At 42.2% G+C, this 16900-nt stretch overlaps 4 protein-coding genes across 4 annotated transcripts; 2 read left to right on the top strand and 2 right to left on the bottom strand.

The window, feature by feature from the left end:
- The first annotated feature begins 116 nt into the window (after nt 1–116).
- BCIN_10g00950 (hypothetical protein) lies at nt 117–2959 on the top strand. The gene is made up of 3 exons (XM_001555721.2): nt 117–1025; nt 1075–1373; nt 1423–2959. The coding sequence occupies exons 1-3, from the start codon at nt 626–628 to the stop codon at nt 2455–2457; spliced, it is 1734 nt and encodes a 577-aa protein (XP_001555771.1). The 5' UTR covers nt 117–625; the 3' UTR covers nt 2458–2959.
- A 5711-nt stretch (nt 2960–8670) lies between these two features.
- BCIN_10g00940 (hypothetical protein) lies at nt 8671–11564 on the bottom strand. Its single transcript, XM_024695424.1, has 3 exons — nt 11004–11564; nt 10066–10943; nt 8671–10012 (listed from the first exon to the last, which is right to left on the bottom strand). The coding sequence occupies exons 1-3, from the start codon at nt 11025–11027 to the stop codon at nt 9184–9186; spliced, it is 1731 nt and encodes a 576-aa protein (XP_024551218.1). The 5' UTR covers nt 11028–11564; the 3' UTR covers nt 8671–9183.
- Nucleotides 11565–11598: 34 nt separating this feature from the next.
- On the top strand, nt 11599–13552 carry Bcaos1. Its single transcript, XM_024695423.1, has 2 exons — nt 11599–12155; nt 12241–13552. The coding sequence occupies exons 1-2, from the start codon at nt 12083–12085 to the stop codon at nt 13371–13373; spliced, it is 1206 nt and encodes a 401-aa protein (XP_024551217.1). The 5' UTR covers nt 11599–12082; the 3' UTR covers nt 13374–13552.
- On the bottom strand, nt 13515–15673 carry Bcbmt5. Its single transcript, XM_001555726.2, has 2 exons — nt 14232–15673; nt 13515–14139 (listed from the first exon to the last, which is right to left on the bottom strand). Exons 1-2 carry the CDS (start codon nt 14740–14742, stop codon nt 13607–13609), a joined length of 1044 nt encoding a protein of 347 aa, XP_001555776.1. The 5' UTR covers nt 14743–15673; the 3' UTR covers nt 13515–13606.
- Between the last annotated feature and the right edge of the window lie 1227 nt (nt 15674–16900).

The raw sequence follows: 16900 nt of genomic DNA, 5'->3' as shown, positions 1-16900 counted from the left end.
ATGTTCACGAAGCTCTGCTCGGGAGACTAAGATCTAAATGTGGCTGGTGACTGTGGCTCATCGGGGTGTTGCGGAAAAGCAACCTCGGAAGAGTGAAACAAGATTCTTATCCCCCCGATACTCTAACCGTTCGAGGGTCGTATGGATTTTCCAAATATCTTTTGGAATTCGTCTCTGAACTGAATTATACAGTCTCAGTACAATTCATTGTTACTCTTACATCTGATAAAAAAAGTTTCGTTGAATTATATCAATGGGGTTCATATCCGCAAGCATATCGGATGTTACCCCTTCATCGTCGGAACTTCGCTATGGAAACATCTCGGGCCGCAACCATTCTTAACACTGATCGAAATCTATGATTCGCAGGTAAATAAATCTGGAGAACCATGAATACATCGCACGATTCAAGACCACGGAGAACTCTAGGTAATACCATTGGTAATGTTTAGTCAGGTACACGGAATAAGAGCGGGGCATACCGCGGAACTGAATTGCCCCTCTATCCTTAGACGAAGTATATATAACATCAATCGACTTGCAATACTGAACGAGATATCATTCCGGTTTTTGATTTTGGGAATCTCGTATATCATACAGGTTTTCAAAAAAGCTTTATATCACCATGGAGGGTTCTATCAAGAACACATCAGCTGATCATCCTGGATCAACACCATATTCCGTAATCAATGGTTCTCAAGAAGCTACTCGAACTCTACAACAATTGGTCAGCAGTGAACTTCCCTCGGAAGTATTAAAACATCTAGAAAAAGTCACTTATACAACTGCAACCGATGGAACTCAGATATATTTCCCATGTCCTTTCAAAGAAACCGAAGCTACAGTTGCATTAAAATCGGTCGAGGCAAGCGTTGTAGCTGCTATTGCGGATCTTCGTTATGGAGAACAGAAAAGAAAAATCGAAATCAATCTTGAGCAAACTGCTACTTTCTTATTCTCCACCTATATTGCTACAATCGCTGGAATGAATAAACAACATCCTGATGTTAAATCGAAACTAAAAGGTATTTTCCTTAAATATGGTTTAGGAATAATTATTGACACATTTTGTAGACACGGATTTGCTCAAAGCACAAGCTATTTTGTACCGCAGACTTTCAGCAAACCTGTATGAGACTAAGAATCCAGGAGAATACTTCCATATCCATGGATCATTGGAAGCTGGAAAAACATTGAACATGATTGGATTGGAAGCATATCGACCAGATCTAACAGAGTATCGGGAATGTATTAATGTTATTGAGAAGCACGTCAAACAATACACAGCTGCAGAATTGGAGGTCATGAATGCTAAGATAAATCAAGCTGGTGTAACAGCATTGAAATGGGAAGATTTTAAAAAGACGAGCCATGTAAGAATATTCATCCTACTCTGTTATATTTTACTAATCCATCATTCAGGGCCAAACACTTCTCAACTTACCTCCATGGCAACTCGATAGACTTCAAGATGATTCCCCACCAACTCCATTCCCAAAAGTGGCTCCCGCAACACCAAATTCCAAGCCCCAGGTGTTATCCGGAATTCGAGTTTTAGAATTGTGTCGTATCATTGCAGGTCCTGCTATGGGCCGAACACTCGCTGAGTATGGCGCCCAAGTCATTAAAGTTACATCTCCAAATTTATCTGATGTTCCCTTTTTCCAAGTCGATGGAAATACGGGTAAACATACCGCAGATATCGATCTTAAAACGCCAGCTGGTCGTGCCACGTTTGAGGAACTACTTAAATCTGCCGATGTTATTCTCGATGGATATAGACCTGGAGCTTTAGAACGACTAGGCTATGGCCCAGAAAATATTGTAAAATTGATTTCTGGAAGGGGTAAAGGAATTGTATATGTTTCCGAAGATTGTTTTGGTTATCAAGGAGAATGGGCTGGTAGACCTGGATGGCAACAAATCGCAGATTGTGTAACTGGAGTAGCCTGGGCTCAAGGAGAGTTCATGGGTCTTAATGAACCCGTTGTTCCTCCCTTTCCCATGTCTGATTATGGAACTGGATGTATGGGTGCCATTGCTGCCTTGGTGGGATTATTCCGAAGAGCTAAGGAAGGAGGAAGTTGGAGAGGAACAACTAGTCTTTGTCAATATGATGTGTTCCTATTGGGATTGGGACTATATGGGGATGATGTTAAAGAAAAGGTTAGAAAAGATCATGATGATCATTTCTTTGATCTAAGACATGCGGATAGTGTTGATGAAGTTGGTGGGAGAGCATTAAAAAGTATGAAGAGAGCACACCCAGAATTATTCGACGAGAAAAATATGCAAAAGACATTCAGCAAAGGATTCGGCGAGGAAATCAAATGGTGCAGAAGTCCCGTCTCGATTGAAGGATTACGAGTAGGATTCGAAAGAGCTAGCCGTCCAAACGGTTATGATAGACCAACGTGGGAGGATTGGGAAATCGAGAAAAAAGTGGTGGAAGGATAAATTCTCCACTTTGTATAGGGTATCATATATCAAATTTGTATTCAAGAAGCGAATACGATGTTTACTCAGACTAGTGACTTCGCTTGTTGTCATGTGTAACCATCGCCAACGCATTTATATTGCATTGGAAATTTGGAGTCTCGCAAGCGCGTGCACTCTTTTTGCCTAATTACATCCCGGAAGCGCGGGATGAGATGGCGTATTGCCTATAATATTGAAACTCGATATTTGTACGCTTTATCCAATGGTAGAAAGGGAAATCAATACATGAATCATTCTATAGTAGGAATATTACGAAGAAGTCCCCGTGATGTGGAGAGGATAATTTAATATGTATTAATAGAGAGATTTCTTCGCGTGGCACATACTTATTGAAGTTTGACGGATGCTTGGCGGGCTGAAATATACAGCATTTTGGGCGGGATTGGTGGAAGAGGAGGTTTTGTTGCAAATCGATATCTGAATCTTTGGAGACGAGAAGAAATGGCTTGCAGTAGTTACAGGGCGGATTTTTTTAAGTGGAGAGAGTGGTTAGGGCCGGGGAGTTTGGCCGGGGAGTTTATTGGTGTGGAAATGTGTGGAGTGGAGTTTCGTAGGGTGGGTGGGTCGATTGGGATGGTCTTGGAGAGATGGCTTTTCGGGGAGGTAAATGGGGTTGGGACGAGATTGTAAGGAGAATGGGGAGTAGCTTGTGAATGGTGAGATGAGTCTTGTGGGTGGTATGATGCGGCTTGGGCTGGGCTTGCGCTTGGACTTGGACTTGGTGGTTGATGACGGGTGGATGGGTGGATTCACGGTACTTGGAGTTACGAGTGGTACTTGCTGACTTTGTGAAGTATATCGTGGCCTTCAGGCATTATCCTTGATGTTGAGCTACGGGAACTAATGGTAATGCTGCTTCCCGCTGATATATGTATGAAAAAGTACCTACTGGCTGGAATCAGCGAATAGGGATCCGAGTGGATGATCAGGTAAAGATGATGTGTAATGAACATCACTTTTCTCGATACCTATGTCCAAACTGACTTTTCTTCAGGATGATTGGAAGATCATGGGGTGAGAATGTAAGCCTTCTGGTGAGGCAGCCAGTAAATGACAAGCTGGGCTTGGATACTTGAAAGAAAGGAAGATGAGTCGATGGACGTCCCGTGTTCTTATGTGTTGGATGTGATGTTACCGCACACGGCATGGCTTAGTGAGATATGGGGCTTGATTTGTCGTTGAAATGACTTCTTCGAGCTCTGGGGCTGGTATGTGAAGTTGGGAGGCGTTGGGATGTGATAGGTGATTGGTTAATTTGAGGGAAGATGAAGGGTGAATATGCAATTTTTTGAATATCTGGATGACGGTTGACCTTGCCATTTAGTACTGCGACCATGAAGCTGTGGTAGAGTCATGTGGGTATGTCGTGATGAGGGTTGTAAACCTCTAGTGTGCAAGATGAAAATGGATTGATCCTGATGGGAGACTGAAGTTTGGGAATATTCGGGTACTTCGCATTTTATTATATAATGATTGATTTATTTTCTTCTTTCTCTTCTGTTGATGGGGCTTTGTTCAATTGGAAGGGAGATGCTTTTATGTTAATTTCCGCTTGTACCTGTACCGGAAAGTTCTTGATACTTTGTCAACGTCGGATTATTCAAAGACTTGCAGTTTGTTCTTTGATATTGCAACCAGTTTCAAATGCAAAGTTCCAGATGAAATGGCGTAGTTGAATGTTGTGGGCATGGTACTGCACCAATCTGTGTAGATTTTCCAGAAGTAAAAGGACGGTATGTACGCTATTTCTGACACTTGGCACTTGTTGGATGCTCTGATGCAAGCAATATTTTGCGAGGTAATGACAACATGAGTCTTCCATTAGCACCAGTATTGTAATCAGGGTTTTAATAATAAAGTTCTGACTGTCATTCCTGCCACATTTACACTCCGATACAGGATGTTTTGCGGCACCAGGTTTGAGAAATGGCGACCTCTTTTCCACAACGAATACTATTGACGATTCATACACAATTTCAAATATTTGTCAGAATTCCCCGCAAGTCTTAATAAGTTCTGAGCATATCGAATTTAAAAAGAACAATTGCGATCTATGTGCACACTTCATGGAGATAGGATCCCCTTTATTCACTGACCTTTCATTTTAGCTGAATTCGGCCAGATTACCCCTCTTCTAGAGGTTGTAATCTTCTACAGGGCTTTAACGGCTAATCTTGAAGCAGGAAAAAAAAAATTCAAATAATTAAATTGGTTGGTGTTTGGAGCACTGTCAAGCTTGTGACGTGGCTAATCCACTCAAAGAAGTGAATGGCTGAATGGGTTATAGAGACTTGGAAACGTTAGGAAATTGTTTCACACTGATATCTGAATTTCTAAGCAACTTGCCAACTTCACTTTTTCCGACTTCTGATCAGAGATTATAGACACCAAAAAGCTCAGATGTCGTCCTATTAAGCGGAGATTCTTGTCTTGAGATATCATCTCGGAATATTCTGTCCATACTATTTAGAGCGATAACATAAAGCTAGCTCAAACGACACGAGAAATTCGTATTTGACAATAGTTTTCGGTCCATGTTATAGAAATCACTTTCCCCACTACGAACAAGCCTGGCTCAGCGAAGAGTCAGAACTTTTTTATCAGACTGATGGAGTATTCTAGTCCTAAATGGTCGTAATAGTAGCTTTTTTCATCATTTGAAGAGTGAATTTTCTCTACGTATCCGTTTCTTCTTATATGTTTCCGTGGTCCTCGAATCGTAAAATGAGTCGTTTCGATGAAACCGGGTAAAATATTAATGAATATAATCTTACCATATGTTGCGGACTTCATGTGAATGTGTAAATGAGCGTCACTTATTTCCTTTTAGGTAGAGCTGTGGGCCACAGTGTTGTTCAGTTTGCTGGGTTTCTGATGATATAAATGTTCAAATACACCCAATTATTCAAACTACACACATCAAATTGGAAAAGAACATTCGACTTAAGGTCCTTTCGGCTTTCATCAGACTTCTGAATATTCCTCTTTCACATGTTGATTATCATTCGTCTCATTCAACACGCGAAACCTAGCTAAGGTGATTCTTCCAAAGTGTTCTAGGTAGTTTTTGTCGTTAAACTTCCCATTTAATCGTCACTAAATGTTCAAAGTTTTGTTGATGTCTCCGAAACCTCAAATATTGTTGTTTCCCGTTGTTTCCCTTCGACCTTCCTCCTCAATGATTTCATCACCAGTATTGTGAGATTTTAGGCGATTTTTTATCTTGAATTGCGTCGGAGATAGTTAGATTCCCTCAATTTGAACCAGGAGAATTTGCCCGATGTATCGATTTATCATCATTACTTCATGTAAATTTTCTACAGCCTAAACAAGTGAATTCGTGACCGTTTCTTGCAATGGTTGCTTGAAGGAAACACATCGTCTTCCTAAGTTATACGGGCTTCTTGATTGAAAGAAGGGAGAGGATATTCCAATTATCTTCCAGTTTGACTGAAATGGTAGCAAACCTAGTATTTAACACGCAAAAAGTCTTAGAAGTTTTCCATAGTGGAAGCTCAGATTTAGCAGATATTGACATTATCCTTCAGCGACGGCTAAGCGTCTAAATTTTCATGTTTATTCTTTCACAAATTGATATCCCATGCTCGATTCTGCAAGATTTCATGGCTTCTTGTGCTATTGCCGTCTATCATTTGTTCCCCTGTTTATCATATCAATTCTTGATTTCATATTTTTCGCTTCCACATGTACTCCAAATCAAATGTTACAACCATTAACTGAAACATAAAGTCATGTATCTTTTCACAACATCCAGTCAAATGTATTTACACCGATCCGCCGCAGAACTGATGAATCTGCTGCAATGCATACCTCTCATATCCCCCTTCGGAACAATCTATCCAAACCGTCCAGTGCGATGCTATAACATTTCCCTTTCTCCCCTGATCCCAAGACCCTGGTTCCAAAAAGATCTCGGTTCTTGCGCTTGCAGAAGCGCCTCGCCTCTCGAGTATCGAGTCTTGAGTTAAGAAATTAAAATGTTAATGAAGCTTCTAATTCATTAATAGAAATTTCTAGTGGTCCTTTTAGCGAGGCTGAATCTAGGAAATAACATTGTATATTTCTCCATCTGCCCCTCAAATTAAGTATCTAGCGCAATGATTATGAAAAGGAAATACTTGGGCGAAGGAAAGCTCACATGGAAGTTGTAAGAGAGTAGCAAAAAGGAAATGAAGTGATAAGACAGTAGTGAACTTCAGAGTAAGTGTTGACCACAAAGGTTCTAAGTTTAGGTGCTGAAGCTTAACGGACCTTTCATCTGCTCATACGTCAATCTATAAATAACTAAAAATCCTATTTTCAATCTTCAAAAAACGAGTTAAATGAGAAAATAGCAACTTGGATGTGGAAACCTGTCTCCTAGCTGTCTCCGAGGCTTGATAATCTGTCTCTCCTAATTCTCCACTCCCCTTGTCTTTTTAATCGAAATTCAAAAATTACGCAATCCTCTTATTTCCATAGCCTCAAAGAGTTTTTGCTTATCCTCGAGTCACATCGTGTCCATTTTCTCACATCCATAGTTCGTTGCCGTTGTCAAAACTGGAGAATCTTGCAATTATACACCCAAAAACAAAGTTTAGCGAGAGCGGAATTAGCGAGTATGAAATTAGCGAGCGTGACATTGAGGAGGGGTATGTGAAGATAGGATTGATTGGATTTACTTTACTTTCTTATCTATGATCTTCACTTCCTTCATCATCTATTCAGTATTTTTTGCGTCTTATTTGATATTCACTTACACACCTTACTGCTTTGCTTTGTCAAGATAATTATCTACGTTCCTCAATTCCCAGGTATGTAGACACCACTTCATTCTTCCTGAAAATTTTAAAAAAGATGACTAGAAATTGTCTGGTTATTCAGTCTATGAACTCACATCCCCTTTTACAAGCTTATGCTAATTCCAACTACATATCCATCAACCCCTCTTTCCAGTTCTATTTCATGGAGTGAAGCTCTCGAGCTATCTAATTATATTTCGGAACTTTTCTCCTAATGCCATTTATTTTTTTTGTTATCGGCAAAACACCTATCATCGCCACAGAATTATATCATCAAATCTAAACAATATTGCTTCTGAAGATATCCTCTATCAATTTTTTCTGATAATAGTGTACAAACCACCCGATTCAAATCCTCAACCTTAGAGCAATACTAATACGATATCAAAGATCTCACTCAGAAATTCAAACCACAATATTCAGCTTTACATACAGACCCCACAGTGAGCGGTCTGAAAGCCCAAGTGATAAGCAAAGAGAGAGTGAATAATAATCTCTCTCTTACAACTCCACCTTCCGATCGATGGACAATCTCAAAAGCCCACCACCTTAATTTATTTTTCTCGAGACTCATCTACAAACATTCTTTTCTTCCCCCGAAAGAATCATTAAAGCTTCTACGCGAATATTTCGTCGTTTCTTATGTGCGAATGATATACTTACCCTGCATATCCATTTCTACTTCACAACCCCCCATTATCCCAATTTTCATTACCATTTTCATCTCAACCCCCCCCCCCCCCCCCCCGCTCTCCACAACAAAATAAAAATAAAACGCTCAACATCATTCACCTACGTATCATCACCACACAATGAAATTTACCGCCATTGCATAATTTCCCTTTCCCTTTCCCATCATCAAACCCCCACTGTCAAATCCCCATCATCACACCCGCGAATCCCCAACCTAGAGCTCCATCCGCCAAGGAGAAGTTAACGTCTAATTAGACCTCGATTCCACTCGAGCTCACACTCAAACTCACACTCCAACTCACACGCCAACTAAAAAGCCCAAAGAACCTTCCATCTCCACACCCAGGCATGCCAACAACCAACCCAACACCACCTACACAAATACACCGCACCCAGGGGCCAATGGCCAAGGGCCAGAGCCAGCACCGCCCTCCAATTCATTGACCCGCACTCGAAATGAGAAATTGAGAATTAAACGCATCGATTGACAATGACCTACCTACCTAATCAAAGCCAAGCCAAGCCAAGCCAAGCCAAGCACTCGCCGATATCCATGAATCGCTTCTGTTGACACCGCAATAGATTGAATTATAGAGGTATTACTCTGAATAGGGAATTGTAACTTTAATGATAGAATTTACATGTATTTCTGTAGCGAAGTGGATCTTTATACCCTTGAGGAGGAGGAGGAGGTATCTCTTAGATGTGAATAAATTCTACGACTGCTACTTTCACAACCGCATTTCCACTACTTCTCCCAATCCAACAAACAACCCATCCTCTTTCCTCCACCACCCCTTTCCATTCTCCAACCCCCTGCCCCTCCTATGTCTATCTCCTTCTATACACATTCACATTCACATTCAAAGTACCCCAAAGTCCATATATCCAATAGATAAAAAAATCCACTTCCATACATCTACGGCTCAGATCCAAAACCACATACATTGCTTCGATACATGTAATATATATGAGCCAGCATGTAATTGCACTAAATATACAACCCTCTATCCTCCCTCCCTCCGACCACCTAATTTCCCAGACCATATATGTACCATCATCCATGCATATACCCAATACCGTCTCTCCAAATCCTAACCATAATTAGAATTCTAAACCTTGATTCCATTTCTCATTCATCATAACCTCTATTCCATCCATTACGAACCAAAACCTTTGACTCCAGCCCCTACATCAAATCCACTTTTGGGAACATTCTCGGTCCTGCAAATCCCTTCACCACCACACTCTGAATATCAATATTCCCATTATCCCTCCCATCTGGACTCCACAACTTCAAAAGAATATATTTCCCACTAATTGGTGTACTAAACTTGATAGTACACTTACTCTTATCTCTCTCAATAAAAAATTTCGCATGAGGAACCATAAGTTCCCCTCCTACAGCTGCGACTGCTTCTTGCGTTGCGATTTGAGATGCTTCCGCAGCTTCTGCTAATGTAATGTTACTAGCTGTTTCCCTCCTTTCCAATCGTGGTCTATTCCTTGGGATTGTTGCAGAATATGATGCATCGTAATAGTAATGAGAACCATCATCTGAAAGTCTGTAACCTGCTGGAGGAAATTCATCTTCATCATCACTACTTTCATCCGGGAGACGAAGATCATCTGGAATATCTCTTGATACTCTCATTCTATAAGCTGCTCGGCGATTTCTTCGAGGTTGATCTTCATTATCAGAATAATCACTACTACATTCCATAGTGACTTGATATGGCGATGTAATATTGGTAAAATCGGATGGAATCTGGGCTGTTGGTGGAATATATGGAGTATTTAAATCGCATTCAGGATCTTGAGCACCCAATTGAACAAGACGTCCAGCACGAGCTTGAGCAGTTGTCATACTTCTAGTACCATCATCATTATGACGAATAGACATTATTGAAACTGGTGGCCTTTCTCGAGATGGTGAGGAATATTGAATTTGATATTGCGCAGTACGAGTAAGGAGATCGTTCGATGTTCCGGAAACAAATACCATACCTTCTTGAACTCTGATGATTAATTAGTATGGCGCGGCATTAAGAACAGGTAATAGAATACTAACGGGGCTGTGTATCCTTTATGAGGTGCCTTGATGACTATTTCTGAAAGAGAAAATGTAGTTTCGCCTTGATGTTTCAAGACAATATTACAACGATTACTTTTAGTACAGTAAACGGTATTGTCATCTTTTAGAACATTATCTGAACCATATTCTCCTTCTGGGCAGCTTTGGAAGAGTCCTCCATCGCAACTAACAATCTCCATTTGTAAAGTACCAGGCTCAACTTGACCATATTGACCATATTTGAAACCCTGCCACAATTCTGCTTTATTATCTTGATCCAACTTTCTTCTCTTGGTTCTACGACCAAACTCTCCCTCGTTGACATGATCTGGTGAAGGTAACCTAGAACCTATAGGGGTCGCTAATAAAGTTCGAAGGTTCAAACTTGCGGCTTCTAACTGTCTTACATCCTCGGATAATGAGCTAAAAAGGCCGCCTTCAACTGAAGCACGTTGTGGTTCCATGTATCGATCAGATTGTAAGAGGCGAGGTCTTCGACGACCAAGTAAAGGAGGGATAGGTCTGGTTGAATCTCGTCTTCTTGTCACTTCGGCTCTTCGTGAATTTACATCTCTTTCCCTTTCATTTTCATCATGTTCCTCCCGACTCGATGAATGATTTAATGTTGGGCGTCTTCCTCCTAATCTGTGTTGTCTCTCTGCCCTGCGCTCCGATGATGACATATTTCTTATGTCTTCGGCTTCTGCTCTTCGTGCTTCAGTATACCGACCTATTGCCCTGTAAAGTTCACCCGATGGACTTATTGTATTGTTCGAATTAGGGCCGCGCTCTAGAATTTCTTGCACTAATCTTTCTGCTGTTTCGGTGGGAGAATCTGTAGATGAATGAGTCGGTGGATCGTCAAAGTTCCCCGACTTTAGTCAAATAAATTAGTGGGATAGATCATACGTCGAATATTAAGAATATGAATGTACCATTGAAAAGAGTCGCCTGGACATTGAGAATAGGATTGGATTGGGTTGGATTGGATTGGATTGAATCTTTGTAAGCCGATCGAATGGCGAATGCGGAGAGAGAATGGATGTGAAGGCTCTTGAGTGGATTGGGAAAGGATGTGGGGAGAGATGCTATTCGTATAAGATGTTTCCTTAATAAGAAGATTATGGATCGCTGGGGTTAAATGTATTTATATGTGTATGTGCGTGTGTAGGGAGGCGGGTGAGTGTACTGGGTGGGTATTTGAATGGTTGATCGATTGGGTGGTTTGGGTGATGGTGTTGTGATGAGAGGATGTGGTTTGTTGAAGCCTTGGAGTATGGACGTGGTGAGTGAAGTGTGAATTGAGTGAAGTGTGAATTGAGTGAAGTGTGAATTGAGTGAAGCGTGGGGCAAGTGAAGGATTAGGTGTGAGGTGTGAGGTGTGAGGTGTAAGGAGTGAGGCGTGAGTTGTAAGGAGTGAGGCGTGAGATATGTACGATGCACGATGGGAGTGAGGTAAAGAATGGGTGATGAGCGATGAGCGATGGGCGATGGGCGATGAGTGGTGAGTGATCATGGAAGATTTCCTATGGGGCCACCAGGGCTTTATGGGGTTGATTCGGATTGTCCAGAACTAGGACTATAGAAGATTAGATAGGAAAGCTGCTGGACAAAGAACCGGGGAGCCAGGTGAGCTGAGCTATGTGCGTATGGCAAAGTGAATATCAATCAGCATCGGGATAGGAATGAGGGAAAATCTGCATCGTCGAATCTCCAGACGTTATCGCCGCCTTCAATATCAAACAGTATATCTTCATAAATGAATCAACCACAAGACAAGGCACAATCTCAGCCTCACAATCCAAGAACTCACGCTAAGATAGCAAAAGATTTAAGCTTTAAGGTTACTTATCACCAAACCAAACCACAAGATTTCCCTTGATCGACGAAATCAAGTTCTAGAATTTACAGGTTCACATCCACTGCTTCTCTCGCCGTCCAATTCTACAACCTACAACCTACAACCTACAACCAACAACCATCGTCTCTCCTTACAATTCTACAATCCTCAAAGATGGACCTCCCTTCAATGGAAGTGCCAAATCCTAACGTCGTGCCCATCATGACTTCAGCAGGTATCAGCGCCGGTAAGTCTTCTCTTCCCCTCCCACCACACGAAGCAACAAGCAACAAGCAGCAAAAATCAAAGAGCTAACACCCATTCCCCCAAAGATGAAATCGCTCTCTACGATCGTCAAATCCGACTCTGGGGCGTTCAAGCCCAAGAGAAAATCCGTTCGGCCAACATCCTCCTCATAACCATGAAAGCCCTCTCCAACGAAATAGCCAAGAATCTCGTCTTGGCCGGCATCCATTCCCTGACCATCTGCGATCACTCTATCGTCATCCCCGCCGACCTAGGTGCTCAATTTTTCATCTCCGAAGCTGATATTGGGACCAACCGTGCTGAAGCCGCTGCTCCTCAGATACGAAAATTGAATCCGAGAGTAAATGTGATTGTGGATAAAGATGACATCAGAAGCAAAGGACCACAATATTTTGGGGGTTTTGATATTGTGATTGCGACGGATCTGGACCCCGAGAGTTTGAACATCATTAATACGGCTACGAGATTGAATCACAAACCTTTCTATGCGGCGGGGGTCCATGGATTCTATGGCTTTATTTTCTCGGATTTGATTCAACATGATTATGTGGTGGAGAGAGAACAAAGTAACAGACCTACGCTTCTACAACCGGAAACACGAACCCGCAGTGTCATTGATGTCAAGACGAAGAAAGAAAATGGAAAATCCATGGAGGTTGTTACAAAGAGGGAGTTTTATTCGACTTGGTTTTTGGCTAGTGATGCTGCAACATTACCTGCTGAATATCTCAAAAGCAGACGTCGTTTAAAGGCAGTTACTCCAGTTCTAACATGCCTACGAGCATTATGGGAGTTTGTTCAACTTCAGAATGGCCGATTGCCTTCAACCAAAGAAGATCTTCAACTCTTTACCGTCTTAGCCCATAAAAAGCATACAGCTTTGGGGCTTCCTGTTGAAACTTTACGTTCAGAAGTCCTACGAAGTTTCCTTCAAAATCTTGGTAGCGAAATAGCTCCTGTTACAGCCGTCCTTGGTGGTCAACTTGCACAAGATGTTATTAACGTGCTTGGTCACCGACAACAACCGATTCAAAATATGGTCTTGTTTGATGGAGATACAATGGAAGCACCAATGTATGCTTTGCATCCTGAAGGTACTCTTGGTGAAGGGTTGCTGAAATCCGGTGGAGAGATTCTCATGAATGGCCCAGTGATGGCACAACAAGTATCATTTCCTCTGGATGTAATTGAACTCTAGATTCCGGCAAATGCGAGAAAAATTCGACGACTTCAAGATCTGGCGGAAATGGCGTTATATCGGAGGAGTTTCAGGGTAAATGTACAAATAGATGATATCTCATAGTATGGCAAATAGCCAACTAAGCATAATGAATAACAATGTTTTCGCCGATCGGATGAAAGAGTATTGTCTTTTCATGATCTTTTGGTTGTCGCCTGGACTTATTCTTCCCTCAGGTTGTTGGTGCTGTTTCATCTCGTCTCGGTCCAATCTTGGTTTAGAGGTTCATCTTCGTCCCCGCTAACACCATTAAATTCATCCTCCTCATCTTGACCATCATCCGATCCACTATCGTCATCCCTTTCACCCCTCCTCTGCTCAAACTCCCCATCATCCGCCTCAAAATCTTCATTCATATCCTCATCTTCGCCTTCTCCCTCCACCTCACTCTCATCATCACTACTCTCCTCTTTCTTCTTCTTCCCAACCCCCTGTTTCACCCCCTCCCCCTTTCTCACAAAAACAAAACTTCTACTACTCCTCTCCTCTCCCTTCCAGCCTCCTCCCCCCTTCACAACCCCCAACGTCCGCGCATGTTTATACCCCGGATACGCTGACGCCTGAAACTTAAAACTCCGCTCCACTTCCAATCCCGCATGTCGACCTAAATCGCGTATATTCCACAATGTGTAGGGTTCGCCTTCAAAGAGAGTGATAATTATAGAAGAGCCTTTGGTAGGAGAGAGAGAGGGGATTGCGCGGGCTAGAAAAGATGTGAGGAGCTCTGAAGAGTGTGTTAGTATGTTTTATAAAAGTGGAAGCCATTTTCCTCTTAATACATGAATAGGGGAAGGGACAAAGAAGAGAAAAACGAACCTTGATTATATCTAACCTGGCGATTCACATCCGTACTCTTCCCACCCACATGCGGAAAATTAAAAAAAATCCGATCCATAACGCCATCTCCCCTCCCTCCTTTCGCAGTCGTCCACGCCCGCATCTTCGTCGCATCAACCCCATATTTTACAATTCCTCCTCCCTCTTCAATCTCCTTTATGTTTTCTCCCACTTGCGGATATTTCTCCTGTAGTATCTGCAGGGAAGATTCGAAGACCGTAGCAGTTAATTTCTTTACTTCGTGATGGGCGATCAAGGAGCGCGCAAATGAGAGATCCCCATCGCCAATTAGCAGGATGGAATCGCGAGGGGAAAATGGGATTATAGGGATATTATGGTGTGTTTGTTTGTGTTTTTTCGTGGGCATGCCAGAGGAGGGTTTTTGGGTCTTGGAGCTGGGTTTGCTGATTCCGCTGGGCTTGGGTTTTCCGGGTCCGCGGCCTCCTTTGATTTTTTTGGAGGAGGACTTGAGTCTTTTGTTTTTGCCCATGGTTGATTTGTATATATATAGTTGTGCGATTGGGGGAGAAGGGAGAATTGGGGATTGCGAATTGTGAACTGTGAATGCGAATTGAGGATTCAAGGGGAGGAAAGTTCATAAGTTAGACATGGAAATTATTATGGGGATGCGGGGGACGAGGATGGATTGCGGCCGCTTGGTGCGCTTCTCTTTTAAAGGGCACAGAAGTTCTCGAGGAGGTTCCAGTGGACTTTCCCGAAATGACAAGTACATTTACAGTCTCCAGCTTCAACGTTTTGCATCACGGAAGATTCGTGGTGTGTTTTCACTAGATGCAGCTATCATGGTGCAGCTTCCACAATGCCCAAGTATGCTCTTGGTTTCGACTGACGTCTTTGGAAGAGCTGTGAGAGTCGTTTCAAGATATACATCTAATACTTGCTATCTGACCATCAGCGGGTATCATCAAGTCTTCTTATCTTCCTATTCTGCTTTTCATCCCAAGTACTCATTTGTCGGTGCACACAATTTACTTGAAGGGTTTCTGGTAAAGACCGAAGTGAGCTCCCAGTCAATCGACGCAAATGTACAGAGCAGATCGAGACCTATTAGAGCGTCCTTCAGCACTACTTTAGAAACCCATACAAAGCTGTTCGGTCTAATTGGGCTCTCAAGTGAAGATTATCGTAGACAGCACTAGCTATTGAATTGAATATCTTGGTCGGGGGATCGAAATAGACAGCTCGCTGCTCTCAAGTAGATGGTAACGAGTCCTCAGCGTGACTCTTATGCCTTGGATGAATCAAATTTGGAGTACAAGTTTTTGTTTACTTTCCCTGCGGTTCGTGGGACCTGAATCTAATCCGACGTAGTTCGAGGCTGTAATCTGGATACGGAGACTCGATCAATGACCTGCATGCTATCAAATGCGTTGTCGCTTGTTTGCTATTTATCCGCTCTCAAAAATAGGTCCACAAAACGACCCAATTTCCGTGCAGTGCTTGGTTCATATGATGGTCTTACTTATCAGTAATAATACCAAGTAATCATATCCTGCGTTTTCCGAGGAGAAATCGGGCTAATTGCGCGAAGCCCCCTCTTCTTTTGACTTCGCTCGATGAGTACCTCGAACACTTTTACGCCCATTTGCTCAGTGCTCACGATGAATGAATTCTTTGGCTCATCAAACTATATGATTTCAGCCAATCCTTGGGGGCGTTTGAATCTCAACAACGCCGTAAAGTCAGGTTAATAAATACCGAATTATGATTAAAGACATTTGTATGTATATCAATTTGAGACCAGTATGTCAACCCATACAAATTTTGGGAGGGCATAAGTAGCGGTTTTGTATCGTTATTCATACAGATAGGTTTTGGATTGTTGCCGTTATTGGTATGCATTATGCTATACATGTCCATTTACAATTCTTTTCTTGTGGCAGGTTATCTTATCAAGGATTGGGATGCTAAATAGATTCAAATTTGATGATTGATCAATTCATAATTAGCTAGTATGTGTAACAGAATAGGTCTGATTCCGTGCTCATGAGTTCCGAAACAGTTCGGTCAGGCGAAAATTCTTTGAAATGAAACACATCATCTAATGAATATACTAGAGACTCCTGAGGGTGGCTACTACCGTACTGCCATAACCTGCGCTCGGGGTCTCTTTGCTGTTCTTGCCATCAGACTCGATCTAGTGATGCATGGTGTAGGGAAAATAAGGGATCTGGGCGCAACGTTAGGATGCACAACAAACAATATCATTTTCAACACTAGAATCTTACCATTTGGCGTTGTTTCTCTGGAAAAGTCCCCATTCACGCCATGGGGAACAGCATCACGCGGCCATGCCTCCAATTTTAAATTGAAAGCTTCGTAATCGGCCTCCTGCAAAATGGCTTCCAGTGCGTCTGGGTGCACCCTCGCTCCGAACCTCTTCTTGAGAACATCTCCGTACAGAAACCCACGGGATAGGCAATGTGGCTCCTTTTTAGCCGAGTTTCTGTGTAAGCGGTTTGAATCTGTGTCTTGGTTGAGTTTACCATACTAAAATTTCCCAAACTCCTATGAACCCACGTGAACTCGTCGTGCAATGTGTGATTAAGGCCAAGTATCGATGGGCGAGATTGAAGACATTGAACTGCCGAGATATAATCCTGTCGTTGGGGTATACTCAGAGTCCT

Source organism: Botrytis cinerea, chromosome 10 (genome assembly GCF_000143535.2).
Source record: "Botrytis cinerea B05.10 chromosome 10, complete sequence".
Taxonomy (NCBI): Eukaryota; Fungi; Ascomycota; class Leotiomycetes; order Helotiales; family Sclerotiniaceae; genus Botrytis; species Botrytis cinerea.
This window is presented reverse-complemented; position numbering and strand designations above follow the sequence as displayed.